The following is a 25680-nucleotide window of genomic DNA, read 5'->3' as shown; positions in this document are numbered from 1 at the left end:
CAAAATGTTTTCCATTGACTTCTATTGTATTTTGATGAAGGCAGAAATCTTAGAGAAATGTTAAAACCACAACTATTTGCTTGGCTCAATACTATCTGATAAATAAGAACATATGTTTTGTGTTTTGTGTATCTGGGGGACCTACAGACTTGAGTCACCTGAAACTAGTCTGCCTGAAGACTAGAAAGCAAAAACATTCAAGTCTGAAGTTTCGTCTTTAGTAAAAATCACCATATGATTATAGAGACAGACTTTAAACTTGTGTTTGCCCCAAAATACACACAAACAGCTGGTAGCAACTAGGTATCCCACATTCTCTCATCAACTGGTGTATTAATAAAATACATTATTTGTTATAGCGAGTATCAACTCTCAAAGTCCCCACTTTTCACAGCTCCTGTAGTTTCAGATCCTTGCGAGCACACACACACACACATACACACACACACACACACACACACACACACACACAGAGCATAGAAAAGACAACGAGTCAAAACAGTTCACATTTAATGCCCTGGGCTTTATTGTCTTATTTTAGTGAGAGTTCTGTCACATTTTTTTTAGTCTTTTCAGCCTCCAGGTGGGACAAGTAAACCTCAAGGATATATCCTGCCATTGGACTGGGCATTCAGATTCTGACAAAGACGAGAAGCACTACTAAGTAATGCTGCCTTTGTGCCTAACTCTTCACAGAAGAGAGTACATAAAATTCCCCAAAGGAAGGCACCCAATACTTGTGGTTTTTGGCCTTGCAGCCGTCTGGAGATTTCTTTTTTCAAAGAAAAAAAGAACATAAAGAAAAAAAGGGGGAAAAGGAGAGGAGAAAACTGCAGTTTTCCCATGACCCCTCCATCCCCCTCGTTAGCATTTTTTTTTTGTTATTAAAAATTGGAATGATGAAACACGTACAGCAATTACTGCCCATTCACCTCCCTTATCACCTATGCATGAACAAGTAACAAACAAACAAAAGAATGAAGTCTTTCAATAAACGAAAAGCTTACAATCAAGTTTACCACAAGAACAAGAAAAAAAAATTACAAAAATAACTTGAATTTTTGTTTTACAAAAATGTTTGTGGGATAAAACAAATATAAAGGGGACTCCGCTTGCATGAAAATGAAGGACAACCCCTTTAAAAAAAAAAAAAAAAAAAAAAAAAAAAAATACAAAAGCAGCATTGATATTTTATCAAAACCATGAACGAAAAAAAAAAAAAACATCACAAAAAAATAGTGCTTTTAATCAGAAGCAGCAAAGGCTTCTGGGAAGAGACTTCATCCCTGTTTTGTTACTTGTGTTTGGGACAATGTTAATGGAAGCTCCCAGGCAGAGAGGAGCGCCTCTCTTCAAGGGAACCACAGTCACCCGCCAACACACCACCGCCACCGCCACCGCCACCGCCGCCTCCTCGTCATCCTCCTGGTTCTCCTGGCCTCCCGGTCTGTATGTATGTCACCATTGATTTTCACATGATCCACAGAGAGAAGCACAGGGACCCGAAATAAATGTGGGGGGGGAGGGGAGGGGAAGGGGGGAACCTGCTTTGTGTTCACAATATACAAAAATACCCAGGAGTCCGTAGCTACCTAACATTTACTACAGCACAGGAACCAACGAAGGTACAGTGTACAAATAAAAAAACAAAAAAACAAACCCAAAACAAAAAAAAAACAAACAAAAAAAAACTGTAAACACAGCACAATAAATAGATAACAGCAGGCTCCGCACCATGCACATGATGTGATAAAACTCTTCTCTATACAACTCCCACATCTCTCACACTCGCCACAAGTTACTTGGCTTACTTTTTTTTTTTTCCTTTAAGTTTGACTCCCAAGTGCAAAACATCACAAATGGACAGTTCTGTATTCAAGTAATATATACAAGGGGGTGGGGGGATATTACAAATATGTAGTTACTGTACAGATATTAATTTTGCCATATTCATAATTTACAGATGTCAATCTTTTTTTTTCTTTTACTTTTAACAGTAACAAAAGAACAAAACAAAAAAAAAAAGTTTAAAAAGTATGAGAGATGAGTCGTTCTGTCAGTCTGCGTCAGAGTCCTGCTGTCCCTTTTGCATTCCCGATGCTACGATGCACAGCACCTAAAGAGCGGACTCTTCAATGCACCGCTACTACGTCACCTCCATGGCCACTGTGTTGTCTGCTATACTGTTCAGTGCTGGCTTGTCTTCGTCGTGATTATCCCTGCAGAAGAAGCGGGAAAAAAAAGGGGGAGAGAGATTAACGCTGCTGTTCTTTAAAGTTTTTTTTTATCTCCTGTGTGGCGAATTCTTTTGTCATGAATGCATCTTTAACTGTCCCGGATCTCTGTCGATAGATCTCCTGAGTGTGTGTGTGTGTGTGTGTGTGTGTGTGTGTGTGTGTGTGTGTGTGTGTGTGCGCTGTGGAGCTCTGACGTCACATTATCTCTTCTCTTCTTTCAGGTTAATTTATGTGGATTGTCTTTTCTGTGGCAATCGCAGCTACATTATCTCTGGCAGGCAGACGCTGCGTCTGCAATATTAAGATGATATTTGAAAGTTTCAGCTGAATTGTATCAATGCAAAGGTTTTAATTCTTGCTTATCAGCAAACAAACTACGAGGTAACCCATCTGACACTGCTGCTACAAGAACTTCTCTTCTATATATGCATATGTACATTTGTTTTTCTACTGTGCATTTTTCTGTTGTGTCTGGAATGTGGAGGCGTTGTTTGAGACAACAAACGCCGTAACGAGTACAACTTCTGTCTGATCGCCTACACCTGTGTGGAGGTTGACTTTACATTACTGTTGTTCTACTGTAAAGGAATTAAAGCTTGTTTATTCTGCATCAAAATGAAGTCGTTCCAACATTTGCATCATCTTATGTGTGTGTTGTCGAGGTCGTCATGGGTCTACTATGTTCCCAGGAAAGCAGACGTGACTGCAGACCAGTTCTATACCCGAATTAGACATATGACCTCTGATCTCGTGGTGTGTCATAACATTCACAGGACAGAAATGTGTTTTTCAATAGAAGACGGAGACTTTTCACTATAACTAGAAGTCTGGGAAGAAAAGAGGTACTTCCTTTACCCTTTGGCCTCTTTCTGATTCGGTCTCTTTTTCTTTTTTTGCTGCTCCGGCAGAGCAGCGTCTCACCTTGAGCCCATGTCCATGGACGATGCTCCGGTGACTTTGGGCATCTGCAGGTTGGTGGCGGCGGACAGCTTTAAGGCAGAGGGTGGCACGTTGCCGAGGGTCCGGGGGATGTGGCGTCCGGCCAGGCTGGCGGCCGACGGCACGCTCAGACAGATGTTGTTCCCGATGAGGACCTGAGTGGTGGCGGGGGTGGCGCTGGCGGCGCTGCATCCCAGGAGCCCCAGCGCTGCTGCTGCTGCTGCTGTGTGGGCGCTGGGGGTGGAGGCGAGGGAGGTGGGGACGGCGTTGGTTGAGGCGGGCGAAGGGGTGGCCGAGTTGGAGGAGGGCTGGAGCAGAGTCGGGGCGGCGGAGGTGGTGGTGGTGGTGTGTGTCGACTGGTTGGTCTGGTGGAGGGCTGCGGTGGTGCTGGAGAGGTGCAAGCCTTTGAACACACCTGGAGGACACACAGAACCTCTCGTGAGTAAAACAGACGAGAAGATTTTCGGCGTATTCTGTGACGATACAGCAGCTTGTGAGACGCACCTGCACAATCTCATGCAATCCCATACGACAGTCATGCAATAAATCTTATCTTTGTGAGGCTTATAATGTGCGGCTCGTGTTGACGCCGTCAGGGAGGTGTTGATGCAACTCCACGGTAATTTTTGAGGCTGTTAGTGATGTTGTTGTAATAGACTGCATTGTATTGCAAGCTGGATTTTTTTTTTTTCACCTCCATTTACACAGACAAGGAGAGAGGAGTGCAGTAAAACGTTCATAGGTTCAAATTTAGTATTTCAAAAACATTAACTCTTTAATACACAGCTTCACTTGACTTTGAACTTTGCCAGCAGACGTTTTCACACAGTCTGGTTTTGATTTATTTGTTTCATTGTTGATTTAGTGGTGAGTATCTACAGTAAGAGCGCACCACAAATCTGTAGTGATAGAAATACCCTACTGAAGAAGTGGCGACACCTCAGATATATTTTGGGACTCTGAGGGGGGGTTTAAGGATAAAAATAGATCTTCCTTTCCTCAACAAGAATCAGAACAGACGTAATCAAAACCGATTACCCCTCGATTTCAAGGTCTAAATAAGTCATTAATCAAACGCTCACCGGCGCCTGCCAGGACCCCGTTGACTCCGCTCGGCAGCACCAGCTCTTCTTTGGACTTGAAGGCCAGCAGCTGGTCCGTGGTGACGAGGGCCGAAGCGGCGAACTGGGCGCTGGCCTGGTCTAACGTCTTGGATACCAGTGCCTGGATGGAAACGAAAAGAGAGAGAGAGAGAGAGAGAGAGAGAAAACATGTGGGTGTGTGCCAAAGACTCGACCGCTCTGTTAAAATGTATGAAACTTGCAGAAAAGACCCGAGCTCAGCATTTTTGGCTGCCAGATGGGAACTGAGCCAGTGGCGTTAATACAGCTCGTGGGAGTGAGGATGTGTCCCGTTTCCTAAAGGATGGGGGTGATCTGACCTTCAACTGGTAAATGATTTTCATAATCGGGAGAACTCTGGCTCGTTTAGTGCGACAGAGCTTCCGTTTACCTCTGTTTTGGTCAAAACAAGCACATGTGAGAAGAGCCAAAAAATAAATGACTCAGCTGAGAAAAATGGTCCAGTTCAAGTCAAATCTGATTTCCGCGATAGGACATTAACACCTGGCAGATAAAAGGCTTTTCCTCCAATAGTAATTTCACATCCATACTGCTGATCCAATCTGATTTGTTTTTCTGTTAAAGAGTTGTGCAGGCTGGGAGCTGTGTGTCCATCTTTTCCTGACCTGTGCGTTGGTGGTTGTTGCAGAGTTGTTGGCTTGTTGCTGCTGTTGGCTCTGCTCCAGCTGCTGTTTCTGCATGAGGGCCAGCTGCTCCTGGTGCTGCTGGTACTGCTCTGCTGTGAACACTGTGGAGAGGACAAGACACAGGGTTTGGATATTGTTTGCTGCAGTTTCTTCACAGGGAGTTTAGTTTGAGACTCTTCTCTACAGGAAGAGACTCATAGACTCGACTACAGACAGAACAAGTAGGGTTTTTGGTTTGGATAAATATTTTATGAGACCGATACAAGAGCTTTTTTTTTTTTTAGTGAAGATACCAGTGGCTGAAATTTTGTGCAGGCATTCATCATCTTAACATTTTACAAGGTTTTAAACTCAGGGGTTTTCCATACATTCATTTATTTCCAGCAGCCTGTGAAAAGCATGATGCTTGCATCTTTAACATTGGTTTGTCAGTAAAACCAAAGAAGAAGAAGAGGGGTATATATGGTTTTTGGCTTTTCCTGCATCTTCCTCGCAAGAGGACGGCTGTCGGAGATCATGTATGGTTAGTATTATGAACACAAGTCTGCACAAATCTGTCCAAAACTGATGCATCCAAGTTAGTCTATCTATGTTCTGAACATAATCTCAGATAAGTTATTGGCAAGCATGAACATGAGCGGACCTCTCGTTAAATTAATTTTAGGACGAAACTGGAACGAGAGTTGGAAAAAACCAACACAAAAACAAACAAGTCTAACTCCAGACAGCTTTCTCATCGCATTAGCATGTTAGCCTGTGTGTGTGTGTGTGTGTATTAGTGGGTATGAGAACGGGACGGAGAGGAAGGGGGAGGGGAAGCTTCTGAAACATAACAACAGTTATTTTACAGCTGGTTAGAGAGAGACAGAGAGAGAAATCTATATGAAGCCATTATGTGTTTAAATGAAGACTTAAAATAATGACTACACAAACAGCGTTCCTAATCAACAAGCTTCCAGGACGCCCGTCAATGGAAATATACTGCATTGGTCATTGACAGATTGATTGTCTGTAAGTGTGTATAAACACAAAGCCTTAGGGAACACTCAGACAACAGTAGCTCTATGGAAACAACACAAGGGTTTAGTTGGTGTAGGCGTGTTGCTGCAGGGTGTGAAGTAATCACATTCAAAGCAGATAGTTCAGTCTGAACGCTTATCAAACACACAGCGGTTTATACTCCTGTTCACATGTGATTGTACAACTGGAGAAAACACACAGTTACATTACAGTTTACTGCTCTTTTTCAACCAAGAGGCAGTTTGAGGGCTGGTCTGGGGTCTGTGCCTCATGCTGAACAAGTTCTTCACGTTTCAACAGCCAAAATAAAAAGCTCTTGGTCAGGATACTGGTTCCAGAGTGGCTCTGACTCTTTACTGGTCTAGAAGTGAGAACCTCTTAAGTCAAGGGCTGGGGGGGCGGGATTATCATGACCAACCAAAACCAAATCTCTTTTTGAGCCAGGCTAAAAGCTGTTAATACATCACTTCATTAAGCTTCAATATTTTTTCTGGGCAAGAAAGTAATCATTTAGATTCCTGATATGTGGTCAGTTGATCCCAATAACGCCTGTTTGAAAACTTGCTGACTTTGTTTCTGGAGACGTGAGTGGCTGCCTGTCAGTCACAGTCATGCAGCTTTTTACTTGTAAAGCTTTCATTACACTTGCAGTAACATAAAGAGTGTGGTCGTCGCCGTGTTTCTCCTCTGATTCACTGTGTTTGTGGAGCCAGAGACGCTGAGCCCCACCTGCACTGAATCACAGAGCAGATTTTCATTTATCTCAAAGTCTATTAGCTAATGTTGCTAGCGTCATTAGTTTATTATGCTTATTCTAGCAGGTATATCCTCTTGCATGACTTGCAAGCGATCAGACTAAACAAGCCAGTAACTCTTCAGATGACTTGACAACACGATAAATCCAGAACTGTTAACTAAATCCAAAAGCTGATGCAAGTCACTGTTATCTAGAATCCATCTGGTCCAACATCGTTAATGTTACACAGGGGGAAAGAAAGGAAAATACTGCAATCCTAAAATCTGAATGTGGTGAGATTAGGCCCGAGATCAATGCTTCTCTGGAAACTAAACAAAGCTACCTCCAAAATAAAGCAACACTTACTCACGACTCCCAGCTTTGGGCATTCTCTACATCAAATTATATATATTTTTCAAACTCATTTTACTTTAATTACTGAGAGAACCCTCAGGGCGGTAGCTATTATTTCTCCAAATAAAAGGCATTGATCACAAAGATTAAAAAAAAATAAAAGGCCGATACACAATTTTCCACTCCCCAGACACACACAAACTCCAAATCTGTGTGATTTCTCCCTGCCGTGATCGGTTTTGAAGACTTTTATCGGTGTTCAATAAAACGGTTACCTTCAGCAGCATGTCTGTAGTTTGATGAATACATTGCTTGACTATTTTTTTACACAGCAGTTACCAGAGAGTACAACAGTATGTTTACAACCTCTGTCTGTGTGGGAAATACAGATTGCTGACTACAAGGCAACTAATGAAACCACAACATCACAAAAATCCAGTTTCAACTTGCTCAAGTATTGACAGACAGTTTGAGGCGGGTCGGGCTGAGTTTCTGCTCGAATCATATCTGACGTAGTTTGACTGACACCGAGCCGGCCGAACGTGATTCAAATATTCACCCAGTTTCCCGTCTTTACAGTCACCAGACTTCCCAGCACATCTCTTGAATCTATTTATACAAGACCGTTTCTAATTGACTCCCCCGAGCCCGGGGAGGGCAAATCAATGCGTAATATGGAAAACGGGTCTGAGAGCAGAAAGTTCAAGCGATTTACCAGCTGCGTGGGATCCACCTTATCAAAACGTGTTACACAAGAGCAGCGGCGAGCCTCAACCGAACTACGCCCTGCTGGCTTTCAAGTAACACCGCTTTTCTCACTAGTGAATATTCACAATAACAAAATCAATAAAACAATAGCACCATGCATAATTTGATGCATGAGAGACTTTTTTTAAAGTTACACCTCCTCCTCATGCACAGCGCACAGGTACTGAGAGATAACAGGACTGAAGTCTGACAGAGAGGATCCTCTAATGGTCACAGTGGGAAGCCTTCCCCGTCAGGAACTATATGATGAACTTTTTAAGGCTGTCTTCCATTATTTTACCTTTATTAGGATTGGGAGATATAATATATATACCATGAGACAACAGAAGATTGTAAAGATGCTGTTTTACCATTTCTACCCCTTTACTATTCATGCTTCTACTGCAGACAGTGTTGCAGGACTGTGTTATTACTCCAGTGTTTGACAGGATTGTTACATCAATGTGATGAAGTACTTGGATTTTTTAGGTGTTTTATTCACTAAAATTTGCAAATAATTTCCATAAAATGTGCATATATATTGACATTTCAATATAAATATACAAAGATAGAAGATTATATGCATATGGGCTCCACTCCCCAGACCTCTGTTTGAACCATTAGAGCCTCAGAGTTGTTGTTCAGGATGTTTGAGTTTCCTGATCTTAACCCCAGCCAATATTAATAACAATATAAATATCAGACAGATGACACAAAAACAGAATGTGGTTAGATCAGAGTGTGATTGCAGAAGTATTTATCAAGTGCCAATAAAAAAAAAAGATCAGTTCCTAATTTATCAAACAACCAAAGCAGGCCCCACTAGTCACCAACCACGACCTGTAAATGAGCACTGCCTGATTGGGGTTTGATAAACTGGTCAGGTGCACCCAGCTTCACCATAGCACATATTGAACTGGTAGCTGTGCATAAAGAGTCTGCCGATCACCTGCCTATAAACATGCGAGCGGTGTGGCTACTGTCACAGATAATACCATCTGGATGCTAGAGGCAGCTGTTCAGTAACGCGAGGCGGCTTTTGAGTGAGTGTATTCTCGCGTCAGCGGCACCTCGTCCAGGTGCTGGTTAAAAGTTACTGTCACAGGGCTGGTCCGTGCTCTTCATGTAAGACATGCTTAACACACACACACAACTTGCAGTATCCAGATGTATCTGTACTTACATCTTGCAGGCATATAGATAAATTGTTTGTTGCTTAGGTTTGAGTTTGACCATCCTCAACCGTGCTGAGAGGTCTATTTATCTTCTACCACACAGATTAAGAATGCATTATTAAAAATGGTAGATTACAAGTAAACAACACAACTGCGACACACAAGTCCAGTTGTTTTACCCAAACGATGAAAATTATGATTGATAATTGTATATCTGTATACACACTGCACAAAAAAACAAAACAAAAACAAGACATTGCACTGTCAGTGTTTTCAAATATCATGCAGCCCTACCATGTGCACTTTGAAAACATCAATATATCAATTATAACAAACAAGAAATTAATGAGATTAACTAATTCCAGAGTCATGTTAAGTGGCCAAAACACTTACACACAAACAAGTCCCCAGGTAGCTAGAAGACGGTGCTGACATCTTATAACAGATGCTAAAAGAACTGAACTGAAGGCAAACTGTGTTTCTGACTGATACTCAGACTGCATTCAGCGACTTCCTTAATTACAGCACAGCGTGCAGACAGAGCCATCAGGCTCTGCTATATTTACTCAAAGAAATGCCTGCCAGAATCACTAACTTTACATAATGACAGCTAATCAAAACTGTAGAAAATGGGCCCCTTAGGAGTCTAAGAAACCTTCGCTTGCAACACGAAAAGGCAACAAAATTAACTGATCCGCTGAGTGTTCAGACCAAATGTATTTAGCTGAACAACAATTCTGAACATTCCAAGTAAAACACTGACTGAGAAAAACACTGACTCACCATTGACAGGGGCGGGGGCTGGACCGGTGCGGTTCTGGGAGCTGGCTCCTCCAGACAGGGTCCGGGTTAGTCCTGACACTGTCCGGCTAAAATCCTTAAATCCTCTGCGAGACAAGTCTCCACCACCCAAGGGGTGATGGGATAGCGTCCGTGGTCTGAAGTGCCTCCAGCGGCAAGACTTAATGTTCAAAAGAATCTGGCTGAGGTCCATGGGTGTTGGCGATGATGATGATGATGGTGGTGGTGGTGGTGGTGGTGGGGGTGATGAAGAGGAGGGAAGGTGGGAGGAGCTGATTGGGTCCGAGGTATTGGTTTCTGAGGTACTGGCGTTGGAGTTGCGGAGCGGAGAGCTTGGAAGTGGTGAGGCGAGTGGTTCGGGCTCCGGGTCAGAGTCCAGGCTCTGGCAGATGCTGTCTAGGTCTGTGTGAGCTCTGTCCAACAAGATCCTGAAACACAACTCAAGATCAGTACAGAGAAATCCCCCCCCCGACACCGAGCACAAATCAAAGACACGCTGTAGCCGTTATCAGTATGTTACAACATCAGCGTTGCTTTGTTTATCACTAGGGTGTTGCACAAGTGTGGCTATTTCTTGCATAACATTCATGTAATTACAATGTCCAGTTTGCCAGTACCAATATACTGCACAAAAACATGTAGTTCCACCGTGAGTACACAACAGAATACTTATGTAATGGAACAAGACTAAAAGTTTATAGAAACTCTGCAGCCTCATGAAGCTGTAATGAGACTATTTAGCCATTTTTACAATTCTGCAACCTAACAACTAGTAGAGCAAAGAATATAAGTGTACCATGCTGTTACCTAAATCAAAAAGGTCTTCTGCACAGTGGCATTCTTAGGTGACACTTGTTGAAATGTCATTAGAATACACTCATGTACATGCATGTCAGTACAAAATCTGAAAGCAACCCAACCCTAAAGTTGTTGACATATTCCACTTAGAGGATTAGAACAGAAAGACAAACACGCAGACCAACACCGCATCCCTAGTGTGACTTAAACACACAAAGCTCTATGTTCTCTAACATGATCAAGTATCACTATCTTAAGCACACATTGTATTGTGAAGACGACATTTTAATACAGACATCAACCGGTGCTTGGGTCTCCCTCGGGGCGGCTGATAAGTTTGATTGCAGATATAGAAAAAGAACATTGCTTATCTCATGTGTGTCTGTGAAAACGGATCCTGCCAAGTTGTCTCCTCAACAATACCTGGCACTGAGCGAGCCGCTGGCTAAGCCCTCCAGTCAGCCTGCTTTACTAAATCGTCTGTGTAATTACCGAGAAGATATCAGACAAAGCTGCGGGACATGTTTTGCTGTTCTGAACTCAGCTGAAGCAAAACTTTTCTGATTTGTGTACGGGCCGCGGTGGCAGGTGAATCCCGGGATGGGATTGTCATGTTCGACGTTTTAGCAGCCAGCTTGATATTTATGATAGAATGAGCCCGCCAAAACGATGGCCTGGTAACCTGCCAAAGAGCTGGTATGGTAAACAACCTCAGCAGCTACAGCCAACACTTGGCTGAGTTTCCTCTGCTCAGTGTTGGCAGCGTTCCTACACATTTACAGTTGTGCAGAATCTGTAAGATGTGCACCATTCATACTGTCTATAGTTGTGACCATTAAGTTCAATTTTGGTCTCATCACTCTAAATAACTTAGTTCCAGAGGTTTTGAGGGTCGTCTAGGTGCTGTTTGACGTATTGTTAGCGGGCTGTTTTGTGGCATTGGCACACTAACAGCTTTTTTCTGGCAGCTTGACCGTGCAGCCCATTTTTGTTCAAGTACCTCCTTAGTGTTCATCTTCAAACAGCCACATGCAACTTTCAGCTGAAGTAGCTGGGCAAAACCAACTGACCACACTGCACTTATTATTCTTTACATCACAAACATCAGAATTGGAGATGGTGTTCAAGAGCTACACAAAATATAAAGTCATTCATGTGCACCTTCAGAGGAATCCGAGCATTGCTTATCAAATCTAAGCCAGCGTGAAACTCACCTGCCCCCTCTGCCCACACGACGTCGTGCCAAACCTATGCAGCGCCGTGGCATGTTCAACGACGTCAGACAGTAGCGGAAACGTGGGTTGCCGAGCCCGCCCTCCGACGGGCTTACCCAGGGCCAGTTGCCACTCTGGTCTGGACAAGACTGCAAAGGAAAGATGAGCAGGAGACGGAGGATCAGAGACGGAGACATCAGATATTAAAATTTAAAGCAAAGAAAAGACATTGGAAAAGAAAAAAAGGCAAGTCTTCCTTATTGCATTGTTCTGTCCGGGCAGAGTGTGGAAGACTTAACAGCCAGGGCAGCCAGACCGGCCGGCCTGCTGCTGGCACTAAAAATAGAAACACAGGAGTCACAGGAGGGCACTCACAGCGTAGTACTGACAGCCGGCCTTCCTTCTGAACGCAAAGCAGCCATCTGGGTCATTCTCCTCTTCTGCCTCTGAGGAACCTGAATGGATCTATACAGTGAAAACAACTTGAGTAAATTAAGAGCTTAGTAATTGAAACCATATTTTTTTATCCACCTTCCGTAATCAGTGTGTTACAAGCCAAGCCATCTGTCTGTGGCGGCTTTCATCCTCCGTACTTGTCTATTTTTAATATTAGCAGCCGTATCAAACTCCTACTGAACCCAAAAATGTCAAAACAAAAATTAAATTCACATTCATATTGAAACCGAATCATGTTACCTGTGAGAAAGGTTCTTCGTCTGAGCTGGGGAAGTCATACTGGTTGAGGTCCTTGGGATTGAACACGGAGGGCCCTGAATGTTGGGGCACCAACAGAGGAGGGATCTTGGGTTTCTTTTCGTATTTCCTTTTGGTTCGTACTGCCTCCGTCTTCTCCGGCTGAGAGGAGGGGAAACAGTGACAAAAATGTTTACGGGGGTGTCTGCCTAATCAAGAAGGAAACCGAGATGAAAAACATGCCCGATGCTGTTTGTGGTAGTCTAGTGTTGATGGTCTATGCACGGGTGAAGAGTGTGTGTAGAAACAACAGTGAGAAAAAGAGGCATTGATATGCAGATGGAAGCACGTGCCAGATGCCTCTGCCTAGCCAGATGGCTGCTGTCCCCCCCCCTCCCCTCAATCCACCCCCGTGCACCGTTCACCCCGACTTCCCCAGTGGGACGACCCCTCCCCGGCTGAACAGACTCCAACTCTACTGGGGTTAGTCAGATCCTATTCAGCTCTTAGACACGGGGGACAAAGCAAACAGAGAAAGGGACTCTAGAGTGAAGCATCAAATCAGTGCGAGAAATGAGGGAGGAAGGGGCCGAGTTAAACCCAAAATGAGCTTCTGAACTACAAAAGGGAAAAAGTCAACCAGCTGGTGGAGGGGAAAAAAGGGAGAGCGAAAGGAAGGGGGAAATGGTTGTCTCCCTGCAGGCAAAGGGGGGGGACGGGGTGGGGGGACGGTTGTGGGACAGTGGAGCTAATGAAGTTATAATGAGAGGAGGTGACACAGAGTTCACAATACTGCCATGTAATGAAGTGCAACATTATCAAAGCATACGGCAGCTCAGCTTTATGTTAAATGTTTTGGGTTTGAAAGCACATAACCTGCATACCTTACCCCCCCCCGATGACGACTGATTACCAGGCATGAATAGTGATACACACTAAAACTGCGTGCTCATTGGAAAATACTAATATCATTATTATGATGCAGGTATTATACACACATAGCAGCGAGGCAGTGCGTTGTCAATGTGCAAGGCCTTACTTTCTTGTAGTCCTTCATGTCCAAGTGGTCCTGGTGTCTGTACTGGTTGGTGCTCGACGGGGGAATGATAGGGATGGTGTACACGGGTTTCACCATAGCCCGCTGCGCCAGAGCCTCTGCCATGACCTCACTGCCAAAATCTGGCATCGCATTCCTGATAGAGAGATAGAAGATGAGTCAGTGAGCATGGGAGGGAGTATACTTTTATGGTCAAATATGAGTGCAAAGCATAATGGTAACAGATCCCAGAACCTCCTTGTCAGTGCTTTGGAACAGCTCAAGCCACGCTACCAACAGACAACACACACACACACCATGCAGTACCGCTGGGTCACTCTGCACCGGCATAATATTATGAAGTGGACTAGAGAAGCTATCTGCTGAGAATAAGAGTGGTCCAATCTGGGAGTGAACACTGGCAGTGATGCGCAGGCAGAAACCGGGCCAGGATAACAAGAGGAAATTGAAATGTCACTACAAATCAAAAGCACTTCAAGGAGAAGGGTCCAATTTAAGCTCACACTGACAGCTACTTTCACGAGAAATTCATTCTATTCAGATGTCATGTTTAGATGGATCGCAAAGGCTCCACTTGGGGGAAGAAAAAAAAAAAAACAATTCAAAAGAGGAGCTTGGGAAAGAAATTAAAAACGCAAAATAACACAAATATAGTCTAGTGTACTACCTAAAAGACTGGAGGAAGACTCGAGCAGCCACTGACAAGTCAATGAGCTCATTTGCTCCTGACACTACTGGATAAATAGGATGAACTCGAAATTGATAACGCATACAAAACAGTGTCCGCGACTGTAACCCCAATTAGCACGAGCAGCGAAGCCTGACTTTACAGAAAATATGTTGACTCTTTTGTACCATCAATCTTGCAGGCGAGTGTCATATTTACTTTGGATTTTAACTTGACGAGTAAACAAAAGCCTGGATAAACACGTAGGTTAACAACACAAGTCATCCGATACCACCACACATGCAGTAAAAGGTCTGACACTGTCACTTTCTCAGCTTGCAAGGGGCTTAACATTTAGTGTTTTAAAACCTTAGCAGAAACTATTCCCAAAACACTCTGGGAGAGAGACAGAACGAGGGCACGGCAGCAAAACAAAATATTATCCCCCGAAAATATCTGTCACCTTAACAGACGAGTGAAGCATGCATTTATCTCGCTACTGCATCCTAAATCCTTATGAAAAAGGCCTCCCTAATAGCAGCTAGTTGCCTAACAAGGTAGTTGATGCAGTGCAGACAACCCTAACAGCCGCTGCCAGACTCTTTGTGGGATTTGAATGGTGTCTGGGGCCCAATTTCACACGCCGGTCTTTCTCACCGCTTCTCCACGATCTCCAGTGTGAGGTGCAGCAGTTCCCGTTTGCTTTTCTCCCTCCTCTTGATCATCTCCAGGATGGTGACGGCTCGGCTCAGGTCCCTGCGTAGCTTCAGCATCTTCTCGTACGACGCCTCGTCGTTCTTTCGGTTCTGCAAAACGGGGAAACGGTGATAATTCAGTGGTGCGAAAGGCGTAAATGTTCCCCTCTTTGTGTTCAAAGTTTTCCAGACATAAAGTTATTGGAGCTTTTATATCTCTTATTCTAGGGTAATAATAATATCACTGCTGGCCAACGTGGTGGTGCAGCCATCCAAGTACAAATGATTTATTAGGAATATCGGGATAACCCTTCGTGTTTCCACAACCGCTCTGAATTGGCGCTGTGTAATACTTGAAAGTCCCTACCAGATGGATAGTGGATACTTTGTTATGTATGGACAAGTTGGTTTTATACTACTGATCCCAGAGGGAGAACTGATCTTTTTCAAAACCAAAGCTTGAAGATAGAAAACACTTCCATCCTCCTACCTTTCTGGTCTGCATCTTCTCCGTCCGTCTGCGGAAGGCCACGTAGGGGTCACTGGTGCTGGAGCCGTCCCTCTTCTCCTGCTTGACATTGGGGATGAGGGAGCCACCCTTGCAGGTTTTCCTCTTGCGGCTCCAGTAGTCGAACACCTCCTTGATCAGCTCGTCGTCCTCTTTCAGCAACAGTTTGGCCTCTTGAAGACTGACGAGCTGCGGAGCAACAAAAGGTAAACAAAGTCAGCACAATGAAAGGAACTGAGAACTATGCTATCCCAGCAATTATCCACCTCTCAAATGAATAAATCACAGAGCAAAAAAAAAATCAGCATTTTGTTCATTATAAGTAAAGTACAATACTAACTCAGTGGACTTATTTATTCTGTAGAAGTCAAAGCCAGAGATGTGTTTGTGCAAATAATAATATGCAAACCAGTACTTTCCCCACGCAGGGTGACAAATACCTGCTGTCCGCTGCCTTTCTCCAGACGGTCTATCATCTCTTCAAACTGCAGGGCAGTGATTTCCATTTTCTTCTTCAGCTTATTCACAAACGTCTCATCCCCTGAATCTAGGTCGTAGTCTGGCTGCTCCGTATCCAAACTGAAAGCTATGAGATGAAGAAGAGTCGGTTACTGGAGGGTCTGACACAGCTTACAGGAATTTAATAGCAACAGGACTGTTGGAATTAAAGATAAGATCACTGTAAACACTACTATAGCAGGCTGTGCTGTGCATGAACATGATGATGATGATCAAGAAATAACATATTTCAGCATATTAGACATATTTCATTACTCAGCAAAAAAACCTACTCTTTCACATGCTCAACATTATCAGAAGATCTGTCACGTTTGACTAGATATGTTGGACAGACACAGGTGATCTACCAAAGTGAAATAATGCCATGTCATGATTGTTAAATACACGTAATCATATTTTAATTTAGCAGCAGTACATTTAAAGCTAAGTCTAATAACTCTATAGGTGTGAAATGCTGAAACCATTATATTTCAGACAACTTCTGCAAAACTTTTCAAAAACAACACAGCGTTCATCATGACAAAGCACTGTGCTTGGGTTTGGTTCTGTGCCTTCACCAACTCAATAAAGCAGTGCACTTCAGGACAAACGCCAGTATCCAAGCTGGGAACTTAACCAGCCATTTAGGTTTTGTGCCCTACCAGTCAATCTGGCCAGAATCTCCAGCCATGGCCTGGAGATTCTCCAGACAGTGACATATTAGTCTGGTAAAAATGGTGGCTGTCTGTTGTAATCCATCAGCTACTGCGAGCAGCGAGTGAAAGAAAACTATGTTCGCTGGCTTGTCACTATCAGGATCCCACTGTAATCAACACATCAACCTGTCAAAACCTGAAACGTTTGGGAAGGTACGCAGCGCTCGCTCTGTCTGCTCCACATTTTAACTGTTAGATATGATGACAATATCTAACAGTGGTCCTTTAAGTTCACATGCTGCTTATTCAAATACATAGAATCAAACGCAGTATACACTACACAAATGCAATTTATTTGCAGACTGGAGGAGACTGCTCAAATGATTTCAGACATGACATCTCCTGTCAGACACTAACGGGACAACAACAATCATGTTGTCACAGTGTCACCGATGTGTGTCAAGACAGACATACAGGTGTCCCTTTCACACAGGGAATCAACTACTGCAGTGTTGCCTCTGTATGCTTTCAACAGCGGTGCAGCGCCGCCGCTAAATGATCAACGCCAACGCTGAAATCTCACATGGTACACAATCATGACGAATGCAAACCACACGCACATTTTCTACTTCACAGCAGCTGACTGGAGCTAATGATGAGTGAATAGGAATTGGTGTCTGCTCTCTGTGTCCGTGTTTGACCGAGGGCGGGGCTCAGCTCACACACAGACACACACACACAGCAGAGCAGAGAGGCGGCGGTGGAGACGATGAACCAGGTGAAGTGAAAGATAAAGTTTTACTCAAGTTGACGACAACTATGCTCGTTGCTTTAAGTGCAGTAAAACCTTCACGAGTAACAAGCCACTACTTTATCAAACCACTTCTTCAACATGCATAAACATCATAGAAAAGTTTCAAAAATTTTCCAACTGCTTTATTTATTTATATATATATATATATATATATATATATATATATATATATATGTATATACACACACACATGCTGTTTATATAGCAACTTTGCTGTTGTAAACATTACTGTTGCTGCTCTGGAAACAATATTTAGTTCTATTTAAAAGCTCTTCTGAATTAGGATTACTTCAGGACACACTGCTCACTTTTAATGCTTGTTTTTAGTCAAATAGTGTTGAGGCACTTCGTTCTTTGACATTTATTACAACTATGGCCATCTGGGCCTCCAGAGTCCTTCTGGTGTCAAGAATTCCTGTAAATGATTACACACATGGCTCCATGAACATGAATAAACCTATCTGGAACAATTCGAAAGTACCTTTAAGTTATTTCACTGCTGGTGTGCTGGCAACGTGGGCTCTAAGCGCACCACAACAGTACCGCTGCTGAAAAAACATCCTAGGGGGAAACACTGTACTGTGTTCAAGTATCTGCACAAGATACTGATTTAGTGCTCACATGAAAAATCTATTGAATCTTTTATAACAAATTATACATGCTTAACTAGGAGCCAGTTGACAGACCTGACAGACTCGATGATAACCAAATGCTCCTTTAAAAACGCCAAGTCAAACAAACAACGTTGCTCAATCGGCGGCCTAAACCCTCTGAAACCATCAGACACATCTGGTGAATCTGAACGGCAACAACATCTCCACGTGCTGACAGACCGCTAACGCAGCTAAAGACTATAATCCTGTTGCGAGCGGCCTGCTACTCACGCTGTATGTGAATAAGCTGCTTTGGCATCTTGAACTCCCCGGGGTAGAGGGACTCGTAGTGCGTGATGTTGCACTCTGCCTCGGGGACGGGGATAACCATGTTGTCCCGCTTCTCGCCATACACCTGCTGCGCCGAGATGGCCCGCTGGAGATGGTGCTCCTGGAAGAGAGAAGGAAACAGCTGTTTAGAATAGACTTATCTGCGATTTGAGGATGTGAGGAAGATTGAGGAAGTGAGTATCAGTACTATCAAACAATAGACAGAAACTTCATATTTGATTACAGGGTTTTCCTGCTTATCTAACTCTTTGTGTTACTGGCCGCTGCCTTTGTTAAAAAATTCCAGTATGTGATGTTGATGGAACAAAAAAAGGCGGAGCTCGACTGCGAGGGCCAGACAGTTTACGGCGCGCATACACTAGAGTTATCTTGATGTTCATCTTCAAAAACAGGCAGTAGCTGCAAGCATGTTTTGATTTAATGACCAACTAACTGCCTTTACAAGATGAACATTCCTACGCTGTCACTCAGAGACTAACGTTAGTGGAGCAGAGCAGCAAACTCCAGCAGTAACAACCGACACTGGCTGACCAACACACACTGCAGCATTTAACAACTTAAACCAACTCTGAGGTGAAGAAAATAACTCGGTGCTCAGTCCGTTTCACCTCAGAAACCCTGCGCCTGCTCAGCATCTTGAACAGAGAAGGCTTTCCCCGGAGCTGACAGTGCAGCGGAGCGGCTGCTCTCCACTGCTGGAGACACAACGTTAATAACACAGAGGAGCAGTCGCCTTTTTACTCTCGTACAGGCAACAGACTGTAAGATGCTTACAAATTAATTGATTCATTAATTAATGCAGTTAACTTTTTAAAATAAAAAGGCTGTGGAGCATTTATCTTATCTGTCAGTTAGGTTTCATATTGTATTTCAGTGGACTAAAGGACACCAGTGAATGGTTTGACACAGAGTATACTGGACCCTTTTTATTCATTCAATCGAGAATTGGTCTCATGTCAAGAATCGATTCTGAATCCAATCAGCATCAAAGTATCATGACAGTGCTGAGCAGGCCTACAAAATCAACACCGTCATATCTCACAACCTTCATTTGTCATCTTTTTGTTCCATCTTGGTATAAAATTTAAACCCTACGGACACTTTCATCTGTCAAATCATGATTTTTTTCACTTGAGCGCATGACACTCTAAAAAGGTTCACGCACAAACTGTGTACACCACACCACAACCTGGATTACAATATGTGACATGATTATGTTTAAATAAATGTGTATATACTGGTGTATAAAAATGCACAAGATCAATTTAGCTGGTGAAAAACGACTGATTCATCATTACTTTAATCAATTTTCTATCTGTTTCCGGATATACTGTGCACAGGAAGCATGTCTCTGTCAGACGAGGCCGACAGCCACAAACCCAGCAGTCATTCCAGATAACAGCTTTAAAGTACAGGATTTAACAGCACTTGTGGGTTAATGTGTGGTTTTGTAGCAAAAGGATGTTGAGGTCGTTCCACACATCCATCAGCAAAACCACATCAAAATGCTTCAAATACAAAATGACATCTCAGAACGGGAGTACGATACCAAACTCTCATATGACTGTGTAGATTATCAGCGCAAGAAGACACGGAGAGGACAAATGTTTTTAAATGCTGTTTAAGAAATGTTAAACATGTTTTTTACATCTCAGTAATAGTCATAAAGTATGTAAGGGGGGGAATTATAGACTGCCAATGCAAATGAGTGCATAATGTGATGGCAACTGTCCAAAACCAAAACCGTATAGCACTGCCAAATCTGTTTCTTCCCTAAATCTGTTTCAGTTCCTTTTGTTGATTATCTTTCCACATGTCATTTAGGAATTCCTTCAACCTGATCTCCTCTCACTTCTTAAAGCTTGACTAAGCAGGCAGAACATGTATATATATATATCATCATGGTTCCTGATGCTCTTTGCTCTATCTCAGAGAAATGAGTCATCAGTAGTAGGACGGTGTAGGACTTTAGGGCCCCTTCTTCACAAACACAAAGACTATCTGCAACTGTATAGGTGTGTCAATCCTCTGCAAGTACACAGAGGTCAAATTTACAGGCAGCTTTCTGGCAAAGACACAATTTATTTTATACCCTGCCTGCATAGGTAACCTTACTATCACACCAACAGTGATTCATTGTTTACATCTGCTGCAACTCTCAGCTTGAGAGAAAGTTAGTCAAAAGTGTCAAGTTTCCAAAGTTTACAAAAAATGCTGTGTAACATTTTCAGCCACGGAGTCATGAACAAAATACCTGCGAGTTTCTCTCCAGCAGCCGATCTGTTGCTGTAACTAACTTGCCAGCACAAGCAAGGACGTTGGCAAATGAGTCAGACAGTTTGACTCTTGAACTCAGCGGCGAGCACACAATGTTTTTACATTATGTAACCTGAAACAGACACCTAAAAAAAGAAAAAAAACGAACAGTAACATTTTCCTACTGTGATACTAAGCAGAATCCCACACCAACATGAGTCTCTTTCTACAATAAAACAAGCCTAAATAATAAGATTACTGATCAGCCTTCATGAACATCTTTATTACTGAATGGCTAAAGAAAGCATATACCTGCATTAATCCTTGTAAAGAAGTTGATATCAAAGAAGTTGCAGGTTATTACAAATGTATGCTCAGTCTGTAGTACACAGTCCTTGCAGGCCCGTTCTCAGCAGTTGATGCAACAGATGGCCAATCCTGTCAAACTGACTGAGGCCCTTCTTGCTCTAACAAGTATTTTAACAGAACTTTTTTTTTTTTTTTTTTTTTAAATCACAACCACATTTTCTTGGCTGGATTTTGAGATATCGGTCAGTGTTCAGTGACATACCGATTGCGGTTGGCAAATATGACTGTCACCGAAAAACCTATCTGTGCACGGCTAATTTCCATTACCGGAAAACGATGCAATTTTAGACACACACACACACACTTGCGTGGGAGTTGTGAGTACTTAGGGCCTCAAGTATAAACCAAACCCAAGAGGAGTTCTGCGTGGAGTAACGGGAGAACCGTATCGGAGCTGTGAGCTGGCATGAAAGGACGCAGTATGTGTCCAGATCTGAACCATCTGCCCCTGGTAAGCTGATCAACAAGCCCAGTGTTGTACGCTTTCTCTACAACCGACACACAAAGAAAACAGCTTATCATATCAACTGGACCATTGTGAATACAACTTTGAGGAGGGTCATGGGACTAAAGTGAAAGTATTCATCCGATTTGATTCAGGACACAGCCGACGTGCAGTTTGTCCGGCTTCCGCTGACGGCCTACCTGCTCGTTGCTGCCTCTAAATCAGTTTGAGATGTAAACGTACCACAAACAAATGGCCGTTTATTCTAAAAATCACTAGTAATTTGTCGCCAACTTAAGCTGGCATCTTACTCACAATAAAAAAAAACTGAATTTGGCATGTTCACACAGGCAAATCACAGGGTTTGGAATAAAACAAAAGTGCTGCATTTGCATACGATTGTTGAAGCACGCACACACTCTCCAGCCAAACTTGTCGAAATCTTTGCACGGTCTTGTTCACCGCCTACCATCCACGCTTAGTCAACAGATTCATGTGATCCTACAGTTAACATACAGTGACTGAAATTAACTTTTTGACTCATCTGCCAAGACGACTGGTAGATAAACAAATCCACCAGCCGAGCATGTTTTTTACCGGACAAAACAATAAATTGCCTTTTTGTGTCAAGTATACTTACTCCTTGTAAATGTCACCACATAATAGCTATTTAATTAACGCTAGCTAGCAGCAGACTGGCGGCAAGTCACAGTTTCCCTGAGAGCTGCAGTGTTGAGTAGCTGAAGTCCCGCACGGTAAAAAATGCCACGAAACTAGGAGTGCTCAAGCTTGTCTGCGGCTGGCGCTCCTTCGCCTCAGTCTCCAGCACTCCTATAGTTTCACATCACTGTTTAGATGCGTATAAAACACACACAGTGCGCGTGTCTACACTATATAAAGGGACAAACATGAGTAATTTCCTCGGAGCCATCATGCCAGATATTTTAATGCATGACTATTTTGGTACAAACATTTACCCGCCAGTGTGGCAGCCAGCCTTATGAGATTTTCTCGCCAACAGACAATCTCGCCACATTTGGCGCCTGGTGGGTGTTAATTTCGGACCCTGCTAACTAACATAGCTTGTCTTCAACTGTTGGTCTAAAACAGCAGACGCTGTGGTTCTCTGTCCCCTTTCAGCAACTTTGAAACTTCAAATGTAAAAAAATAAAGACAGAAAAAAAAGATTTGGACACCCAGTCAAGTTACAGATACTTGTATTTCCCTCAGCTCTTTATTTAATAGCGGCTTGACAGCTTTTTGAGAACGCAGCAAATTAGATTTTATTTGGCGCACACGGCCAGCCTCAACCAATTATTACAAGCAAAAACCTACTGTACATCTAGGATGAAAGGAGCTGTCCTGAGTTAAGGGACACAGACTGGAAATTAAACATTTTAATAACACTTCTCTACATCCAACTCTCCTAACTTGCATGTCCTGAGATTGAGGGGAAAAAAAATCACAACACCCTGAGGAAAGCAGCGTTTCCTCTACATTCACATTAATAACTGCTGCAGCTTCTCAAGGCCAAGAAAAGTCTTGTCTGTTGTTTCCTCAACTGCTGGGAAAGTGAAGGGAGTTAGCTCTGAAGTTAGCAACAATGGATTAGCCTAACCTGACCAGGGTCACTGAAGGTGGACTGACCTTTAAGGTAGCTATTCTCATTATATCAATATCAGCTGCTCCTAAACAGAGGATTGAGAAACGTCTGGCTGCTGACCCCCACAAAAAAACAGTCAACCTCAGGAAACACTGGAAACCAAACGCCACAGTGTTCTGAAAGTCAAACTGTAAAATATGTTTCTTCCAACATTCATAAATGCTGTCTGTACGCATCATTACTCAGCATCAGTCGGTCTGATGACAAACAAGGATATCTGCTTCATCAAAGACTCGTCTGCCAATGTGACGTGACCTTATGTAAACTCTATGAACCCATGCTTAACCAACGAGATGTAGGGTCTGCTCTCTTATGCAACCTGTAAAACAGATCCTCCAGAATCACCCTCTGTGAACCCCGCTGTCTGACATACTTGTGAACCCAGAGCTTTGTGAGTTAAGGAACCTGTGTAAAAGGAGTGTGTGCATGAGGAACCAATTAAACCTGAGCCTGGCCCAGACCTGTCTTTGCACACTTTCTGTAGAGGATATCGACTTGGCAGATTGAAGCAGGCTACCCTGAGCTGCATCTGACCTAAAGATATCCTGATCTTTCGCAGCTGTGATCCTCACAACCGCCGTTCGCAGCCTGGGATTTCCTCTGCTGAGGAATTGGGCGAGTAGGGATAAAGGACTTCTATGAATGGCACACAGGAATGACTAAAACTCGGTTAACCTAGGACCTCTCGCTAATGTCTGTTTTAAATCAAAACTCAAAGTTGTCACTGGAAAAGCCTCATTTTTAAAAGTCTGTCCATGTTGAAACACTGAGTTTTGTTCATTCTTATTGTTGCAAAACATATATACAAATATAAAAAATGAGAAGGGTCAGGAGTTCAAGAACACTTCACAAGCAAACACAACAGAAAATTAATGTTGGCCGCTAATAGACGTGCAGTGGGCACAGATGCTGAAACCCCTCAGTCACAGAGTAGCTCCTAAACACTTCTACTTCTCTGACGCTGCTGACATTGAACCTCTTACTCCCCTTGTTCTCTCCGCACAACAAAACGTGTGGGAATGTAGATACTTCACAGCGGCGGCGCTGCTTTCCGTCACGGCCGCGGATGCAGATAAAGGAGACAAATGAAAATCTATTTTTCACAGCACCACGCGTTCCTTCCATTAAATGTTCCCAAGAAAAATAGATGACTCCAATAAAAAAAAAGTTGCCATGGCAACTCGAGCGCGGCCTCCGGCACGTGTTCTCAGCTCATGCCGGCTCGGGCGGAAGGTGAGGAAGTCTTGAAGAAGGCGAGACCCGCTCTGCTCAGTGAGACCAGACACGCACCCATCTATAAAAATCCACAAAAACACTGCGATGCATGCCATGAGACCGACCAGCGGGCCAAAAAAACAAGACAGGCTACAAATACACAAAGGATGTGATTCACAGTTCACAGCATCTGTAACTGAATGAAGCATCGGCGTTCCTCTTCATTAACTACCACACAACACCTGAATGGAATAATCACACCGCACACACTGCTGTTGGTGCATAAAAGCAACTGTGCTGTGGATGTGTTGCTTTGATTCAAAGCTCATGTGGTCATTGTGACAAGTTCTTTTTATTCAACTAGGACCTTGGAATCTCTTCTAAAAGATGATTTTACAATTTGAAGAGCCAAAATTTTACTTTTAACTAAAAAAACATTACATATATACAATGCCACTCATTCCCTTGAATGTGTGTGTCCAATCTGAGGAACACAAAATTGAATTACAGCAACTTATCATACTTAAAACATAAGTATACATGAGACACATCAGCTGTTTCTTGTTGTGTACTTCGTCATTTGACAGTGACAGTCTCAAAGTGTAACAGACTACTGTGTTTACTGATGTTCTGACCTCGACTTGCTGAATCTTTACGTATTCAACAGTCAGCGCAAATGTCACAATTAAAAGAAAGCCTGATTGCACGAGGACAAAATGTTCCTATTGGCGACTTTCGCAGCAATGCACATGATATAATTACTCTGCTGCATATCGCATCTACAAAACCGCTATTGAGCGAAGAAATGCAGAGCCTTAAAACCGAACATATACCACTGTGATGTCTGTTAAAAAGCCACAGCGAAGCATAGCACGTTAATGGTTTTATGCTGTGTAGGTCACAGGCTATTAGTGAATGAGGCACCATATTTCCAGTTGCGTTACAGCTACTCATGGTTTATAATTTGTGAGGTTTGGCAGCTTTGACACTGTGAATGCTGATGAAGCAGACATACAAAAGGCACTTGATTGTGGTGAAAAAAGAAGTGCATAAGCTACAGATTCAGCACTAAATGTATTCTTCCTGTCACTCAACCCTACAACCAAAGACAAACTGGCTGTTTAAATGGCGTGTTACAAAAAGAGACACCTTCCTATCCGTTGAAACTAGCGTGCTTCTTTAATTGACATCATTCTGGAGCCGGCGTGTGGTCGGTCAGTCAGCTCGGCGCTGCAACGCTCCCATTGTTGTTGGACAGGATGTGGGTCAGGGAGCTAAGCCATGCGCGGCCTTATAGTGAAACTGTCCTCTTTATCTCTTCTGTCACTGTGTTATGTAACGCCGCTGTGTGTGTGTATGTGTACAGTAGGTGGGGGAATGGCCGACAGAGGGGGGGGGGGGGTAGGATTTC

The 25680-nt window shown here is 43.2% G+C and overlaps 1 protein-coding gene across 3 annotated transcripts in view; it reads right to left on the bottom strand.

The window, feature by feature from the left end:
• Positions 1–502: 502 nt before the first annotated feature.
• The window catches only part of LOC137172969 (enhancer of polycomb homolog 1-like), a 31773-nt gene continuing 6595 nt past the window's right edge, over positions 503–25680 (bottom strand). For 2 of the 3 annotated variants that reach the window (XM_067577621.1, XM_067577620.1), the window contains 13 exons: positions 18262–18421; positions 15850–15995; positions 15392–15598; positions 14864–15012; positions 13522–13675; positions 12486–12644; positions 12165–12254; positions 11790–11938; positions 9760–10205; positions 4924–5045; positions 4259–4400; positions 3159–3591; positions 503–2219 (listed from right to left, as the gene is read on the bottom strand). In XM_067577621.1, coding sequence (XP_067433722.1) covers positions 2147–2219; positions 3159–3591; positions 4259–4400; positions 4924–5045; positions 9760–10205; positions 11790–11938; positions 12165–12254; positions 12486–12644; positions 13522–13675; positions 14864–15012; positions 15392–15598; positions 15850–15995; positions 18262–18361 — 2370 coding nt within the window. In that variant the 5' untranslated portion in view covers positions 18362–18421 and the 3' untranslated portion in view covers positions 503–2146. Of the gene's footprint in view, positions 2220–3092; positions 3592–4258; positions 4401–4923; positions 5046–9759; positions 10206–11789; positions 11939–12164; positions 12255–12485; positions 12645–13521; positions 13676–14863; positions 15013–15391; positions 15599–15849; positions 15996–18261; positions 18422–25680 lie in introns of all 3 variants that reach the window. The other variant, XR_010925093.1, reaches the window with a different exon arrangement.

This window comes from Thunnus thynnus, chromosome 21 (assembly GCF_963924715.1).
Source record: "Thunnus thynnus chromosome 21, fThuThy2.1, whole genome shotgun sequence".
In the NCBI taxonomy this organism is placed as follows: domain Eukaryota; kingdom Metazoa; phylum Chordata; class Actinopteri; order Scombriformes; family Scombridae; genus Thunnus; species Thunnus thynnus.
This window is presented reverse-complemented; position numbering and strand designations above follow the sequence as displayed.